At 49.5% G+C, this 15,750-nt stretch overlaps 3 protein-coding genes across 4 annotated transcripts; 2 read left to right on the top strand and 1 right to left on the bottom strand.

Annotated features, from left to right (window-relative positions):
• Window positions 1-11: 11 nt before the first annotated feature.
• On the top strand, window positions 12-5,782 carry LOC143150075 (uncharacterized). The gene is made up of 6 exons (XM_076318085.1): window positions 12-1,323; window positions 2,193-2,396; window positions 3,211-3,427; window positions 3,495-3,650; window positions 4,684-4,857; window positions 5,114-5,782. Exons 1-5 carry the CDS (start codon window positions 1,052-1,054, stop codon window positions 4,816-4,818), a joined length of 984 nt encoding a protein of 327 aa, XP_076174200.1. The 5' UTR covers window positions 12-1,051; the 3' UTR covers window positions 4,819-4,857; window positions 5,114-5,782.
• Window positions 5,783-6,199: 417 nt separating this feature from the next.
• On the top strand, window positions 6,200-8,364 carry LOC143150079 (uncharacterized). Its single transcript, XM_076318092.1, has 3 exons — window positions 6,200-6,693; window positions 6,759-6,840; window positions 7,997-8,364. Exons 1-3 carry the CDS (start codon window positions 6,317-6,319, stop codon window positions 8,360-8,362), a joined length of 825 nt encoding a protein of 274 aa, XP_076174207.1. The 5' UTR covers window positions 6,200-6,316; the 3' UTR covers window positions 8,363-8,364.
• A 553-nt stretch (window positions 8,365-8,917) lies between these two features.
• On the bottom strand, window positions 8,918-15,308 carry Vgn (vitellogenin). 2 transcript variants are annotated; one of them, XM_076318081.1, is made up of 7 exons: window positions 15,150-15,307; window positions 14,159-14,877; window positions 13,177-14,091; window positions 12,048-13,089; window positions 10,338-11,957; window positions 9,829-10,271; window positions 8,918-9,607 (listed from the first exon to the last, which is right to left on the bottom strand). In XM_076318081.1, exons 1-7 carry the CDS (start codon window positions 15,247-15,249, stop codon window positions 9,044-9,046), a joined length of 5,403 nt encoding a protein of 1,800 aa, XP_076174196.1. In that variant the 5' UTR covers window positions 15,250-15,307; the 3' UTR covers window positions 8,918-9,043. The 2 variants fall into 2 exon arrangements, with proteins under 2 accessions (XP_076174196.1, XP_076174195.1); XM_076318080.1 differs by having other exon boundaries at window positions 9,829-11,957; window positions 15,150-15,308.
• Window positions 15,309-15,750: the final 442 nt, after the last annotated feature.

Below are 15,750 nucleotides of genomic sequence, written 5' to 3'. Positions count from 1 at the left end.
GAAACGGTCACGATTTCGTTCCAACTTTTCGTTACTCGGCCGGTGGTAACCGTGGCAAATATTTGTTCGACGAAACAACGATCCGTGTTTCGTAATGTATTTATTATCGGCGACGATTGAAATCTACTCGATCCGGAGTCTCGATAATCGTTCGCAGCGAGGCCTCTCTCGATGATACGCGTCCGATACCTTCGAACCGGAACAGAATACTCGCGCGTACAGTTCTCGTCCGCGAACATTTGGAACGCGAACGCTGCGAAGTTACGATCGACGTAACAGTTCCGAGAACTTCGAAACGTTATCTTCGTTCCCGTTCTCTCGTTTATTCCGAAGCGTTCCATCGACAAGGAGGTTTTCAACCTCGTGCAATAATCGTGTATTTTTTTTTTTACACACCGAACGGTTTCAATCGGTGCCTCCTTCGACGAAGCGGAGTTACTCGTCTCGTATCGAGTAACGCCACGCTGGAACCAAGGTCCGAGCGATTAAACGTTTCATCACGGCTACCGTGTACAAACTTCTTTACAACTTGTTTACGATTTCTGATTTCGTTTCGCACCTAATTGGTCGCTATCGCACCGAAGACGCGTTTAGTCCGATCTCAGGTAGCTATTATTAACCTTATCGTTCGGTCGTGCGCATACAGGGTGGTATCGTAACGCGTGGGACATTCCTCGACGGTGGATCGAGGCCACGAAAACAACGAGAAAGCGTTCGTACAAATATGTGCTCCGCTTGACCTTGTTCTCGGAGATGTACACACTCCTCGACGTGTTTCGTGAGAAGTGTTCGAATCCGATCGAACGTAACGAAACTCGAGTCACTCGACACGATCGACGACGTCTGGAGATGCGAAAGTGCTCGCGAAATTGGTACATTCGCGATTATGCGCACGGTTTTCGATTTTGGCGAGATAAAAGATTCTCGTGCGTAATTCGCCAAACCTCGAGACGAGAATTCGCAGACAGACGATCGGCGCATTCTCGTCGACTTATCTAAGAGCCGAAGAGTCCCGTTTCTCGACAACGAGTCTGCCCCGAAAAAAGAATCAATGGCCACGCATCGGATGGAAACACCGACGCGTTATCGGGTTTATCGAAATTTCTTTCGTTACACATTGCCGATACACTGTACTGGTAAACAGTCGTGTTTGTTCGCGCTTGGCCTCCGAGACAAGCGCCGATTAGAGACGATCCGTCATCCGTCCGCGAATGATCCTCCGCGCTCCGCGACGCGAGTGCTCACGCTGCGTTCGCCAAACACGGCGCGCGTCGATTTTTTGGAAAGTTACGCGACACCGGATACCCGTCAAGCTGGAAAAAGGTAAGGGAACACGTTCGTACTTCGCGAAGAATCTCACGCGAGTGAAACACTTTGAGAGTTCCTTCTCGAAAAAAAGAAACGTATCTCGCGCGAGTGAAACTCTCTTTGAGAATTCAAATTGCGAAACTCTTTGCGATATCGCCCGCGCGCGATGAATCTCACGCGAGCGAAACTCTTTGTGATATCGTCCGCGTGCGAAGAATCTCACGCAAGTGAAACCCTTTGAGAGTTCCTTCTTTATAGAATATCTCACGCGAGTGAAACCCTTTGAGAGTTCCTCCTATATAGAATATCTCACGCGAGTGAAATTCTTTGAGAGTTCCTCCTATATAGAATATCTCACGCGAGTGAAACCCTTTGAGAGTTCCTCCTTTATAAAATATCTCACGCGAGTGAAACTCCTCGTGAGTTCGTCCTTCGCGAAGAATCTCACGCGAATGAAACTCTCTGAGAATTTGTCCTTCGCGAAGAATCTCACGCGAGTGAAACTCTCTGAGAGTACATCCTTTGCGAAGAATCTCACACGAGTGAAACTCATCGAGAGTTCTTCCTTTATAAAACATCTCACGCGAGTGAAACTCTTTGAGAATTCGTCTTTCGCAAAGAATCTCACGCGAGTGAAACTTTCGGAGAATTTATCCTTCGCGAAGAATCTCACGCGAGTGAAATTCTCTGAGAGTACATCCTTTGCGAAGAATCTCGCACGAGTGAAACTCATCGAGAGTTCTTCCTTCATAAAACATCTCACGCGAGTAAAACTTTTTGAGAATTCGTCTTTCGCATGGAATCTCACGCGAGTGAAACTTTCTGAGAATTCGTTTTTCGCGAAGAATCTCACGAGAGTGAAACTCACGCAAGTGTCTCCCCAGCTTAGCGGTGCACACGTTGGACCGAGCGTCGAGGATGAGCAAGACGGTGCACTACGCTCTGGTGGCGTTCTGGGAGAAGTCTGGTTGCAAGATCGTCGCCGATCATCCCGCCACCCAGGATCCAGTGTTCAGGACGATCGCGCTGAGCACGGTGGACGGTCTGAAATACTTGGAGAACGATAAGATCAGCCTCGATCGGGGCAAGTAAGCGCGCAAACTTTGATTTCGAGGAAACGCGGTGATTAATGGGAGCCAAGATCGAGAAGAGAGGGGGTCTAGGAACACTGTACAATGAACTTTGTAGTGTGAGAGTGTGGGGGAACGGTTCGTATGCATCATCGTCAGTGATGATCATTTTACAGTACGATGAATAGAGTGTTTCCCAAACGCTCACTGCCCAAGGATAATTATTTTCTTCCGAGAGAATTTTATTTCGAAATAAATGCTCCGATGATACAGTATCTTCCATACGCGCTACGAAAACGTTCTCATTATTGTATACACGTTCGATACCGTAGCAAGAGATTAATATTTTTAACAAGTCGATACAGTTAAAGCAAACGAAAACGTGTTTGCCAAAAATGTTCCAACGGTAGCGCGTGTAACACATAACATACATATATATAAACGGTTCGTCTCTGATTACGAGTTCCGTTCACCGGTTCCACGCGAGTGAAACTGTTTCACAGTACATCCTTCGCGAAGAATCTCACACGAGTGAAACTCATCGAGAGTTCTCCCTTTATGAAACATCTCACGCGAGTGAAATCCTTTGAGAGTTCCTCCTTTATAGAATATCTCACGCGAATGAAACTCCTCGTGAGTTCGTCCTTGGTGAAATATCCCACGCGAGTGAAACTCTTTCAGAGTACATCCTTTGCGAAGAATCTCACACGAGTGAAACCCTTTAAGAATCCCTCTTTCGCAAAGAATCTCACGCGTAACGATCAGCAGCCGTAACCCCGACACCCGTGACAGTTCCCGAAGAATACTGTTCGGAAATGCCTCTGTCCCCCAGGTACACGGTGCACGTGCTGATCCGTGAACTTCACTACGTCTGCCTGACGTCGAAACCGGACTCTCCTGTGACCGCGGCCAGCCTCGAGTCACGAGTCCAGGTGTTCCTCGAGAAACTACGTAGCGTGTACAGAGAACTACCGATACTGGCCGATCTCTCGACGGATCTGAGCAATCTCGCGGTGATGGACCTCTCCGATCCTCTGAAGAAGATAATCGTACGTGCGATTCGTCCAATCGATCCGGATGGCCCTGTCGCGATCGTAACCGAACCCACGATTTCAGGAGGAGTACAATCGCCAAGAGATCGACATAATCCCGCGACTAGAGGGTGAACTGGCCGAGATTCGAAAGGCGTTGATGGACGGTGTTCAGAAGCTGATCGACAGGGGCGAGAGTCTCGACGAGCTCGTTCGAAAGACTCAGAGTTTGCAAATCATGGTAATCGAATCACCACCGTGCGGAACGAAGCTTTGCGAAAAATTACGCTTACCCGTCGTTTCACGCTCCTTCTCATTGTTGGTTCGGATAACGCGTATCGCGATCCGGTAATTGAATAACAAAAAAGAACCGGTTCATTCAACAACCGCTCGCTGTGCTCGCTTCTCGCGAATACGACCCCAGCTAGTGGCGTTCGAATCGTTTATTTTCCGAGGGCGGTGCGTCGCGATTGCACACGTTTTATTTATAAACGTTGCACAGATACCGGGTCGTTAATTATACCAATATCGAGGAACGATTAACGGGTCGCGACCCACTAAACGCACAGATACAGCAACGACTCCGTTCTCTTTCCTCGCGAGTACCGATTCTGATACGTACGAACTTCGCAGGGATCGCGAATAAAACGTTAATCGGTACAGTTTGAAACTTTTGGAAGAAATATTGAGAAACCATGTCCCCTTTTCTAACAATTAGAAGAGTAACTTCTTATTCCTGTCGTAGAACCGAGTTTCTTTTAATCGTTACTCAAGTGGATCCAGAGGAAAGGAAAATCCGTGTACTGTTCGTTATCGAGAAAACGGCCGACGAGTGTCTCATCCCCACTCTAGCTTATCAGTTCCCTCAGCATCGCACGTTATTGGTCCTAGATCGATCCACTTCACCGTTTTCGACCAATAGCTCGAAGCGAGCTGGCGAACCGTGAACTAGAGCCGGGATGTAAACACTGGCATTCTTCTCACGAAGAAACAGTACTGTCGGTGGCTGGAAAAATGGCAGCCGGTAGGATTTAATCGGTCTTGAAATGCCTGCTATGAAAATTGTTCGAGAGAATACGCATAAAGGGAATCTAAATTCTAAATTGAAATCTTTCCAGCTACCAACTGTACATCGAGCACACGTCGAATTCTCGGCCCGTGATAAACGATCACGATGCTCGATTTACATAATCGCTCGCTAAATAACGCGTTAATTATCTATCGTCCCCGTCGTTTCTCGCAACGAGGACTCAGATTGTGCTCGTCTCGTACAGTCTCGAAAGGATTTCCACATGATGACGAGGACTTCCGGGAAGAAGAGGGGCGTGGTGGCCGCCGCGGCAGCAGCCGGTCTGATGTTCGTCTCCACGTCGCTGTTCATCCTTTTGCTCTACATCGGGATCCTGTGAATCGGAGACCAACGAAACGCGTACCGACTACGACGAGATGTACGAGGAAATAAATTTATTTATCGTCTGTCGCATTGCACTTGTTATTTCGCGGTGACGGGCGTAACCTTGGAAAAATCCTCGCGGTGTCGCGTCCACGGATCGTCGTGAGCGATCCACGCGTAATGTCGCGTAACGAGTCGACAGCTTTCGAAACGTATTCCTCGATGGTTAGACGCGCGGCAACGTTCACGTGTCTCGACGACGAGTCGAAACGATCGAGCGTGGACTCGACTAATGGTCGTGTGATTTCTAGACCGGCGGAAACTTTAGCGATGGCCTCGGTGTCGAGATTCAAGGTGGACCCGATCGAGCACCAGGAGGGAATCAAACGCAGCAACGATCGCGCGGAATCGATCGGACGCGTGCATTTCATCGCCGCAAGGAGAATACAGGTTAATCGCGCCACACCGGCGAGTCTTTCCATCAGCAACGATTCTCAACGTCGACACTCTCGTCAACCGGAGGCTGACCCGTGACACGATTTCTCGATGCGTCTCGCGGCGAACTCGCGTTTACGCGAACACTGTCCTTTCAATGGATCGTTAATTTTATTCTTCCAGATCGACCACGAGGGGACCAACGCACGGAGAAAGATTCGGGCCGCATCGATCTCGAGTGCACGAGAAACGCGCGTAAGATAACCCCGCGCGATAAGAAACCGCTCCCACCGTTGTTTATCGTTCACCGCGGAGAACTCGCGAATAATAAAGCCTCGATTGTTGTAACGGGTGCCGCTAACCGAGATATCGTTTACTTAAGGTCAAGATCGAGGCGTACAATAACACTCGGTCCATCGAGTTGTCGTCTACGCCTTCGTCGCACACGTTTATCGAACACGTCACGGAACTCTCTTTCTCCCTTTGACGCACGCGTTGAAATCACCGAGGTGTCGCGCAGGGGACTCGACAGTCGATGACTATTCGACTCGAATTTTTCCAATCGCGCACGCGCCGAAACATCGAACCGTCAATATCGGAACAACGATATCGGTTACGTTTACGTTTACGCTGAGACTGAAAACCGTATCGCGAATTAAAAGTCGGATACTTTCAACGCGAGATAATGTTCTGGATCGTAACACTTTTTGTGGACTCTCGACGATTAACAATATCGTTTACGTTTTCGCTGAGACTGAATTAACCGTTTTACTTTTAACCGTACCCCGAATTAAATTTTGGATGTTTTCAAAGCGAGATGTTCCGGATCGTAACACCTTTCGTGGACTCGACGAACAACAATATCGTTTACGTTTTCGCTGAGACTGAATTAACCGTTTTACTTTTAACCGTACCGCGAATTAAAAGTTGTGTACTTTCAAAGCGAGATGTTCCGGATCGTAACATCTTTCGTGGACTCTCGACGAACAACAATATCGTTTACGTTTTCGCTGAGATTGAATTAACCGTTTTACTTTTAACCGTACCGCGAATTAAATTTTGGATACTTTCAACGCGAGATGATGATCCGGATCGTAACATCTTCCGTGGACTCTCGACGAACGAGTATCGATGTCTCGTTATCGAATCTTCGTTTCACGTTTCAGGCGTGGATCCGCGGTGTCCTCGCTCGCAATCGTTTGCGGCTGCTGCACCTGAACGCGATCACCATTCAACGTCATTGGCGCGGTTATCGCGCGAGGATCTTCACCGATCGATACCTCACGGAACGCGTTCATCAGACGTGGCAGGATCATTACGACCGAATGGCGACCAAGATCCAAGCTACCTGGCGCGGTCACCGGCACAGAAAGACCAATCTAGATCTGCCGAGGATGAAACGATGGCTGGAGAACGTTTACGCGAAGAACAACGAAACCGTGGAAGAAATGAAACAGTCGGTATCGACGAGCCCACGAACCTTCAAATCGTTTCGTTTCAATGTCCCTATTTCTCGTTCAGGTACAGACGGAACCAGATCGAGTACACGGAACGCGTCGTGGAACACGAGTCGATGCAGTGGGTGCTGTTCATACTTTTCAAGGTACGTTCTTCGAGTCGAAGACAGGTGTATCTTTAACCCTTTCACAATTCAAAGTGAACCGTACCGTGGTGCCGAGCTCCTGCCGCGATAGTCATTTAAAATTGCCAGCGCATATTTCTGCTTAACCTCGGCCATCGACATGCATTTAGGTGGGACACGTATATGCGTTTCTCGGCTCTATCAACTGTTTTCGCCAAACGCGTATATGAGTTCTTCGACCAATTTGACGATTTGCGTAAAACGCATATATGCGGCACTCGTCCGCAAAGGGTTAAGCGAGGTGACCCACCCCCTCTTTCAAAATATACACGTGAAAAGTACTGTTGCGCGTTGAGGGACGCGAAGTGTTGATTCGGAGCGTCACGTCGTCTTTAACAACTTGTCACGGATATCGAGATCGTTGGAATTGAAACACGAGTCTCGTCGATTGTTGTGTTCGCAATGGTGTATTTATCGCGTAGTGTTGGCAAAAATTGACAAGTTGACTGTTTCTTGAAGAAGACTGGCCATCGAACTCCGTTCCGCGTGTCAAACTTCTGTTTGATACGTTCTGTTCGACATCTGATCGATTGGAATCTGGTAGTCGTGTTGGATAAAATGGAAACGCGGAGTGGGAACGTTAGTCAGGAACCGGTGGTTCGTGGAAGTCAAAATTATTAAAAATGGTAAAGTTGGAAAGTTGTCTTAACGGCGGATGTTGAACAGACTTCCGAGAACCCAGGTTATGGTTGTTGGCTTGAGGTGATTTGCACGCGTGTCGAGCACACGTACCCGCGCTAATTCAGTTATAAACGGTAGACTTTCGCGTGCCGCGACAAGTGCAAACTTCGAAAGCATTTAAGTAGCAATACCGAGTAGACCTTGAAGAAAATCGAAAATAACGAGAAGAAAGTTACGCGGTAAATATTAATCGCGTCGTTGAAAGCGGAGAAGATACTTGTGTGGTATTCTTGGGTCGAGATCGACCCAAGCGTACAGCGGTGTGGGTTTCGATTGGAGCGACACGGTATGGATTTGTTTAAATAGACGTTTGTATTTCCACGAACCGATTCTCGATCTCGATTTTATCAATCGACGCGACGATCGATTCCACGGTTGGAATCGACACCGATGGTAAGTATCGACCATTGGAATCTCATTCAACCGAACCGCTTAGCTCCATCATCTGCTGAGAACGGCGCAACGACCAGGAGTGATCACCAGGATCGATGAACGCGATTTCACCTTCATCGAGGAGATGCTCAAGTGTTTCGAATTCAGACGTTACACAGCAGGGCGAAAGATCAACCGGTGTCGCGAGTGTCGAATAGACCCGAAACCGTCCTTGGTCTTTCGCGGCACCCACTACGAGAAATGCGAGAGAGAGATCCGAGAGTTCGAGAGGAATCTGCGAGCTGGTGGCGTGCCAATATTTCGAAGTACGTGGTTCTCCGCTCGTGTCTCGCTTCGCGAACAAATTGCAAACATAGTTCTCGCGTACCACGCACCAACGGAACGGTACTGTTCTTCCAGCGACTGTTAAGAGTAATCCGTTCCAACCGGTGTGAATTATGTATTCAGGTCACCCGTACGAGAACCAGGAACGGATCACGCGAAAATCGAACAAGCTGTACCTAGAGGCTAGGTTGCACAACCGATGCGAGACAACTTCGTCCGTCCACTCGACCGAGCAGAGAGACGACAGCTGTCCTACGAGAAAGGATCCCGAAGCGTTGCAACGATGCGTCGAAACGAACGCCCTTTACCACGAAATAAAGAAGATGGACTGTCACCTGAACCAGCTGCGCGTTAAGTGTCCCGTTCACGAGCCCGCGTACGCGACGTGAATCTCGAGGGTTCGTCGCACCACCGAACGATCGATGCCTAGCGATGTCTTGCTCTCACTACAGGTAAGATCCAGAACGAAGGTAAGACGAGGGTTAAAACTGTCCCGGGTGTCTCGACGCTTACCTTCGTCGACGTTGCATCGCCCGTGAGACGATGACCGTCGATAGGTTGTTCGGTTTCACGAATCCGAGTCGAAACTACGAGATCGAAGGGTCGAACGCAGGTCATCTGGGAGGAACGAGGTACACAATTGTATACTAAAATTTTATTAATACGTATCGCGTAATGGTGTATACTGAATACACATCGTACGAAATTTCGGTTACTATTAGCTACTATCGGGTGGTTTCGTCAACGATGTCAGGTACGTGATAATTTAGGCTTTGCAGGCGATAGGAACGTTGACGGATCGCGACATCGAGACCGGTTTCTGACTCAGGTCAGGATTTGCGCCCTTCTCGACTCGTTTCTTCATCTTGTACGCGGCCTCGCTCCTCTCCATGCAATGGAACTGGTATATCTTCGACGCGGTTTCGCTCGCGGAGCAATTCGCCGCGCAGGCGAATATCGGACGCGTCGTGAAACATATCTTGTCGCCTTCTTCGATCACCTGGGTCCTGTGGGTGCTGCAACGTTCGTTGCCGTCCTTTTTAACCGAATGGTAACCCCACTTGTTGCTCTCGATGCTCGCTCGTCCGGCTTCAACGTCGTTGATCACGTTTCTCTGGCGGTTCTTCTCCTGGTGTATACACTCGAATTTGTTTACCCGTTTGGCCAACTTCATGGACTCGCCCTCGCATTCCTCCTTGGTCAGCGCGTAAGAGGCGATGAACTCCTCGGGTTTCCTCAGGATGCAGTTCTTCGGGCCGACGAAGTCGTTGGTCTCGTCTCCGTCGCTGTTGCCGCAGAGACCGCGCACGGATTTCCCATAACCCGATGTCTGTCGATGATACGTCAATGTTTGATTAGACACGGTGACAAATTAAGGATGAATCGAAGACTATCGAGCAAAAGAGACTATCGAGCTACCGTACGGGGGGATCGCGTGATCTTCGAAGTAGGAGAACACCTTGGAACGGTTACCGGTTCGAAGAACCGGGGCAATTGCTATGAAACGGTAACCGTACGATCGCTCGAAAGACAAACGAGCTGCGTTCTTACTTCGATCAGGATGCGTGTTCCATCGTAGGCGACGGAGATGCCGTATTCGTCCGACGTGAGGCCAATAGATCCGTCCACGAGCCTGACGATTTCGAATACGGCGTCCTGCTCGTCATCGTCCTGGTCCTCTCTCTTCTGGTAACTCCTCTCCTTGGTGACTACGATCTGGTTTCCGTTCACCTTGACCTCGGGCCACGAGCTACCCGACAGTAGCACGATCTCGTCGTCACCGAGCAGAATCTTCGCCTCTCTGGTTCCGTCATCGGTGTCTCTGGCGAGGATGGTCACGGTCATGTCCTCCGGGATCGGAAGCTTCTCGTCGGGTTTCTTCGGATTGATATTCGGGTAGGTGGTCATCACGGTGTGCCAGCATTTGCCCAGCTTGGTGGAGTACTCCTTGCCGTCGAAGGTTAACGTTCGCGTCTTGTCGATCACGCAGGACTCTGAAAACGAAAGAATCGCGCTCGAAAGTTCGTGAACGTTGTTCAGACTCCACGGTGTATACTCACGTCCAATCTCCGTGTTCAACAACTTGTCGCTCAAGCCCTCGTTGGGAAGTATAAGATCCTTGTAGGTCATTCCTAACGAATCCAGATCTATGTCGTTGGATATGTCCATGGTCGGGGTGTAGACGGTTAGAACGACCTTCTCGAGATCGTTCGAAAGCTTGGCGTTGATGTCGATGGTGTTCGTGTCGGCGTTCTTCGGAGCCACGGTGTCCACTTTCAGATCCATCGTGTCGAAGTCATCGATACGGTCAAAGAACATGTCGATGATCTCCAAGAGTTCCGGGGACTTGATGTCCATGGAAATGTCCATCTCGTCCAATATCAGGGCGGCGGCAGCAGCTGCCTGACAGGCTTCGAGCATCTTGTTGCCGTGCTTCATTTGTTCTTGGCATTCCTTGATCACGGCTAACTTCGTTATTGCGTTTTTCATGTTCTTGCTTTGGAGCAGCTTTCCTTTGATGTTCAACTCGTTGCTGCTGGAGCAGCTCTCGCCGAAACTGATCGCAACGTCGAAGTCCTGTCTGGGTATCGTTTTCGTGGCCTGTTCGTAAGACGGAAGTATGTCGGTGGTGGTCGTGGCTTTGGACGCTGCGCAGATCTCGAAATTGAAATCCTTGTTCGGTACGTTGAACTTCCAGTAAAGGAGGGATCGTTCTTTGCTGTCCAAATTGTTGTCGGACCAGGCGATGGTGGTCACCATGTTACTTTCGAGCACGCCCGGTAATTTCAGTTCGATGTCCAGTACCTCCGACTTGGCCGCCTTGATGCCTTTGCTCACCTCCTTCAGGAATTGATTCTTACGTTTCTCGCTGTTTGCAGTTTTATCGGATGGCTCGACGACCATCGCCAACGGAGTCCATTGTTCAGGGTCCTCGGAGCCCGGTTGAACGTTCATGCTGTTCATGGACACGGTGAACGCTAACGGTTCCTCCAGCTCGTGTTTCAAGTTCAGGAACAGATCGATCTTACAGTACTCGTCCGTGATCAGGCCCCACGGGAACGAGAACATGTTTTCATCTTCCAGGAAGTCCAATGACCAGAAGTTCTTGTTCGCCTCGTCAGCCTCGACGTCCAATCTGAACGGTTCCATGTTCTTCGGTATCAATTTAACATTGGACACGGTCTCTTTGACCACTCTGTGCGTGTCCTTCTCCTGCGTCAAAGGACGTAGACTGAGGATGTTGTGGATCGAGGTGTAGGGAACGACACTGAAGTGTATCAACTGTGCCTTCTCCGCGCCCTTCAGCGGCCAGATGTTCACCTTCGCGGTCTTTAACATCGGGCTGACTTCCAAATCGACCTTGATGGGCACGTAAGCCTGGAGGTTCACGTCGACACCGGAAACGAATTGCTGGTGCTCGAACGGTGTCACGAAACCGATCCTTCCTTGGATCTTTCTCGCGTATAGTATACGATTGTTCAAGTTCACGTTCACGTTCAATGTGTCGTCCACCTTAACCTGATTCTGTCCGGTGAGTTTGTACAAAATGGGCACGTGGAAGTCGAAGAGGAAAGGTAGACCGGTCTCCGTGGGGAAGCTCAGCGTCACGTCGTAGGACATCAACATGTTGAAGTTAGTGTAACGTTGATTCTTCATGGACCTCAACAGTTTCACCATTGCTGGAAACATCGTAAAGAGATAAAGAAACGGTATTCGGTTTCGGTGTGTCGTTACTCGCCCGTGACTCTGTTACGAATTGAAATACTCACCGTTAGGAAGATCGCGAGGATCGTCGAATGGAATGAAATGCGAGATGAACTTCGAGTTGATCATGAGGTTCCCTTCGAACGGGACGGGTGCCTCCGGTACGATTTTCAGTTCTTCGACAATTTTCTCGGCCCTGGTTTTTCCAGACGGTTCGTCGTCCTTAAATTTCAGTAGTCTTTTCAAGAGAGGGTTCACGTTCGATATCATCGCTATTATCTCGTCGGGTGGTGTGTTGAAGCCGCCGAAGCTGGAGAAGAATCCGTAGTACATGGAATGTGGTATCACGCTGTCCTCGCTGCCGATGTAGTTGAAGATCGTACGTTGCATCATGTTCCCTTCTTCCATTGCCGAATCCTTGACGAAACTGTGCGACAATTCGTAGTCGTAGTCGGCCGTGCTGAGAAGATTCATGGCGATACGAGCCCTGTTCGCAATATCCTTGTATTGAGGAGTGACCAGATACGCCAGACTCTCGATGCTGGATTTCACGGCCGAGTTGACCTGCTTGTTGGTGTCGTACTTGGTGTAGTCCGCCATACGTTGCAGCATACTTAACGGTGGTTTCGTCGACATCAGAAGGTACACCGCCATGCAACGCACTTCGTGAGACTCCATGGTGTTCAGGTAGATCTTGTAGAGAACCGAGCGGGCCAATTTCGGATTCATCGCGGCCAGTTTGCTCAACGAGGCAACCATCAACGTCCTCTGAAAGACGGTCACCGGTTGCTTGCCCTCCAGGTAGGGTTCGAAGACGGAAAGAATCTTGGAATGTCCGATGTTACCCAGAGCCACCGTGTACGTCTGGATCCATCGGCTGTTCTTCTTCTCGATAGCTTTCTTCAATTCGCGCTCCAGATACGGGATGTACTCCTCCACGACGGTCTGGTCGTGTTTAGAGGTGAGACGACCGAACGTGTGGACCGGGTAGCGATTATGGATGGTCCTGCCGTTTATCTGCGAGAGACGAACCAGTTCGGTGAACGCCAGGATCGTTGCGGTACCAATGGTATCGTCCTGCTTCACCTTCGGGCTGCTGGCCAGTTCCTAAGAAACAAAACTCGAACCATTGAAACTCCGATCGGAACACTCGCCGATCCACGTGCGTGATCATCTCGATAGTCGTATACTCACGAACAAGGTTTTGACGTATTCGGCGGTGGGTGCGCGGGCGTTCTTCGGTATTCGCGCGATCACGTCGGCGGCCTCCGATTTATCGATGTCTCCCTTCTCGATCCAGCTCTTGATGGTCAACAGGGCTGGTCCCGTACCCGCTTGAGCCACCGCGTCTCTGAACACAGCCCAGATATTCTGTTTGACGGCCTGAGATTTGTCGTTCGATTTGATCTCGTTCAACGAGATTTTCAAAGTGCGCTCGGCATCCATCAACTGCTTCCTGCTCATGGTGCGCATCAATTCGCTGAGAATGGTGAACTGCTCGAGGTACTCGTGGGCGTAGCCGTTGCCAGAATCGTCGATCGCTTGGGCAATTTCCACGACCAGTGTCTTGGTGGTGTCCACCAGGTTTATCTGATCGGACTTGCCGATGAATTTGCCCTTGTACCCGACGAAGTTGGGCAACAAGGAGAATTGCGGTGCCTCCTCCATCGTGGGCTTCGGTTGCCAAAATTGGTTCTCCTCGCTGCTGGAAATCGAACTGCTCGACGCGCTGGACTCACTGCCGCGGATCTTGATCCTCTGCTTGTCCTTCTCCTCGCTGGAGCTCACGGCGTTCATACTGTCGGAGATGTGTAGCTGATTGGAGTTGAGGCTCTCTTCTCGTTTGCCGGTTCTACGGTCCTCGCTGTCCGAGAACGGATTGTTGTAAACGTAGACCAGGTTGCCGGTAGACTCGGGATTCCGTGGCGTTGGCAGCTCGCTCTTTATTCGGTTCTTGTTGGCCAAGGTCAGATTCATCATGCTTACCACGATACCGTTTTGATGGTCGTAAAATCGGGGACTGACGTGCATCTTGCTCGTGGTCACCGACGATTGGATGACGAAACTTTTCAGATTCCCGGAGAGGATGGTTCTGGTGTTGGAGGATTTCTACGAGAAATTTGGATAAGAGGCTAGCTCGCGATCGAAAGAATCCTATCGCGACTCGGTTACTCACCGACAGGAAATTTCCGTTATCGTTGGAGCCAGGCTCCCAATTGGTACTTCCGGTGATACCGAAGTGGTAGTCCACCCTCTGGTCGCACCTGGTGAAGTTCTTCGTTTTCATGATGTCGATGAACATCCCCTCGCCTTTAAGCTCCGGTTTGGGGACCAACTCGGGGTGGAGGTAAACCATGTGCTCCGGCAGGGGTGTGATGTCGTAGAGTACCTCGCACTTGCCACCGACAGAGTCCTCCATCGCGTGGAACATGCCGTAGGGTTCCTCGTCATTGGGCATAGTCATGCCCTTGGTTCTGATGGCGTTCTCTCCTTGGCTGTCGACCTGAAGCTGGCTGACGATACTCTTCAGTATGTTCAGCTCCCAGGTGGGGATGTCTCTGTCCACGATCAGATCTCTGATCAATCCGTGCTTGATCTTGATCTGGAATGGACGGCCCGAGAGCGGCAGGTGCCGAAACTCCAGCCCTTGGTCGGAGATCTCCGAGTCCCAACCATCGGGCAGATCCGTGTGGATGTGAACGTACTGACACTTGGACACATCCGCGACCAACGTGTTCTCGTCCTTCGCTTGCACCGTCAACAACGCTTTCAATAGAATACCCGTGTATTGTTCAGAGATTGTGTCCAGGGCTGTAAGAGTACGACTCCTAACGAGGTAAGTGTACTCGTGACCGACCTTCCAGCCATGCTCGTAGTCAGCTGCAACTGCTCCTGCTGCGGATCAACGATACTCGTTTACGCTCGACAATCAAGTAGTACTTTAAAGGAAGAATTTTTTAATTTTATCAACGGCAATCGTTCACGTTTGGTAATCGGGAAGTAAAGGGGGAATTTTTACTCTTATTCTTTCTTTTTTTTTTTTTTTTTTCTTTTCTTGCTTTATCAGTGGGATTCGAAGAGATTCGATTTGGAAGCAACAGTTGGGAGTTCCGAGTAGCTTCGTTCAGCGGAATCAATCCGACCTGGAACCGTTTGCGTCCACTTACCGAGTATCAAGAGCGTTAGGGGTAGCCACATGTTGAAAACCAAGGAGTACCAGAAACTGAGGCGGAATCTCTTCAGATTTGCTGTATTTATACTAAACATCGTGCAACGTCAGCTAAAATCACGATAAATTTCCCTTGAACTTGTTCGGCTGCCGATACACCTCGTTATCTTTATCAACCCCGTGCTTCTCATCTGGTTCACTGATCTGCAACGACGGGGTCAAGCTCCATTTTCTCGAGAATCTGTATCAACTCGATGACTTCGTGTCGCACGAAAACGAGTGTTGCTCGATAGCGAATAACGAGTATAAACCCGATTCGTTTCGGATACCCTAATTAAACCACCTCGTGTACTACGAAATTTTAACAAGGAGCTCTTAAGAGCTCATTGAGTTTGCATCGCGTTGAAAATTCGACTGCATCGGATGGGGTGAGGGATTTTTACCTGAAATGTTCGTTGCAATACCAATGTGCATATATATATGTATACATATGCACACGTATGCAAATATTCGAATGCACTTCCAGCAGATTATATCAGGTATTGAAACTATTCTTGTTCTTTGCTTTTCTCAGCTTCTTCGATAACGTATTATTGTCA

Source organism: Ptiloglossa arizonensis, chromosome 8, assembly GCF_051014685.1.
Source record: "Ptiloglossa arizonensis isolate GNS036 chromosome 8, iyPtiAriz1_principal, whole genome shotgun sequence".
Lineage (NCBI taxonomy): Eukaryota > Metazoa > Arthropoda > Insecta > Hymenoptera > Colletidae > Ptiloglossa > Ptiloglossa arizonensis.
This window is presented reverse-complemented; position numbering and strand designations above follow the sequence as displayed.

Excerpts from the sequence above, each read along its gene's own strand:
- Vgn (XM_076318080.1), bottom strand. The coding sequence starts at position 15,249 with ATGTTTAGTATAAATACAGCAAATCTGAAGAGATTCCGCCTCAGTTTC. Across the intron at positions 14,878-15,149 it reads CCTAACGCTCTTGATACTCG|CAGGAGCAGTTGCAGCTGAC; the intron begins GTAAGTGGACGC and ends GTTGATCCGCAG. Across the intron at positions 13,090-13,176 it reads AATACGTCAAAACCTTGTTC|GAACTGGCCAGCAGCCCGAA; the intron begins GTGAGTATACGA and ends TTTGTTTCTTAG.
- LOC143150079 (XM_076318092.1), top strand. The coding sequence starts at position 6,317 with ATGATGATCCGGATCGTAACATCTTCCGTGGACTCTCGACGAACGAGT. Across the intron at positions 6,694-6,758 it reads ACCGTGGAAGAAATGAAACA|GTACAGACGGAACCAGATCG; the intron begins GTCGGTATCGAC and ends TTTCTCGTTCAG. Across the intron at positions 6,841-7,996 it reads TGCTGTTCATACTTTTCAAG|CTCCATCATCTGCTGAGAAC; the intron begins GTACGTTCTTCG and ends CGAACCGCTTAG.
- LOC143150075 (XM_076318085.1), top strand. The coding sequence starts at position 1,052 with ATGGCCACGCATCGGATGGAAACACCGACGCGTTATCGGGTTTATCGA. Across the intron at positions 2,397-3,210 it reads ATCAGCCTCGATCGGGGCAA|GTACACGGTGCACGTGCTGA; the intron begins GTAAGCGCGCAA and ends TCTGTCCCCCAG. Across the intron at positions 3,428-3,494 it reads ATCCTCTGAAGAAGATAATC|GAGGAGTACAATCGCCAAGA; the intron begins GTACGTGCGATT and ends CCACGATTTCAG.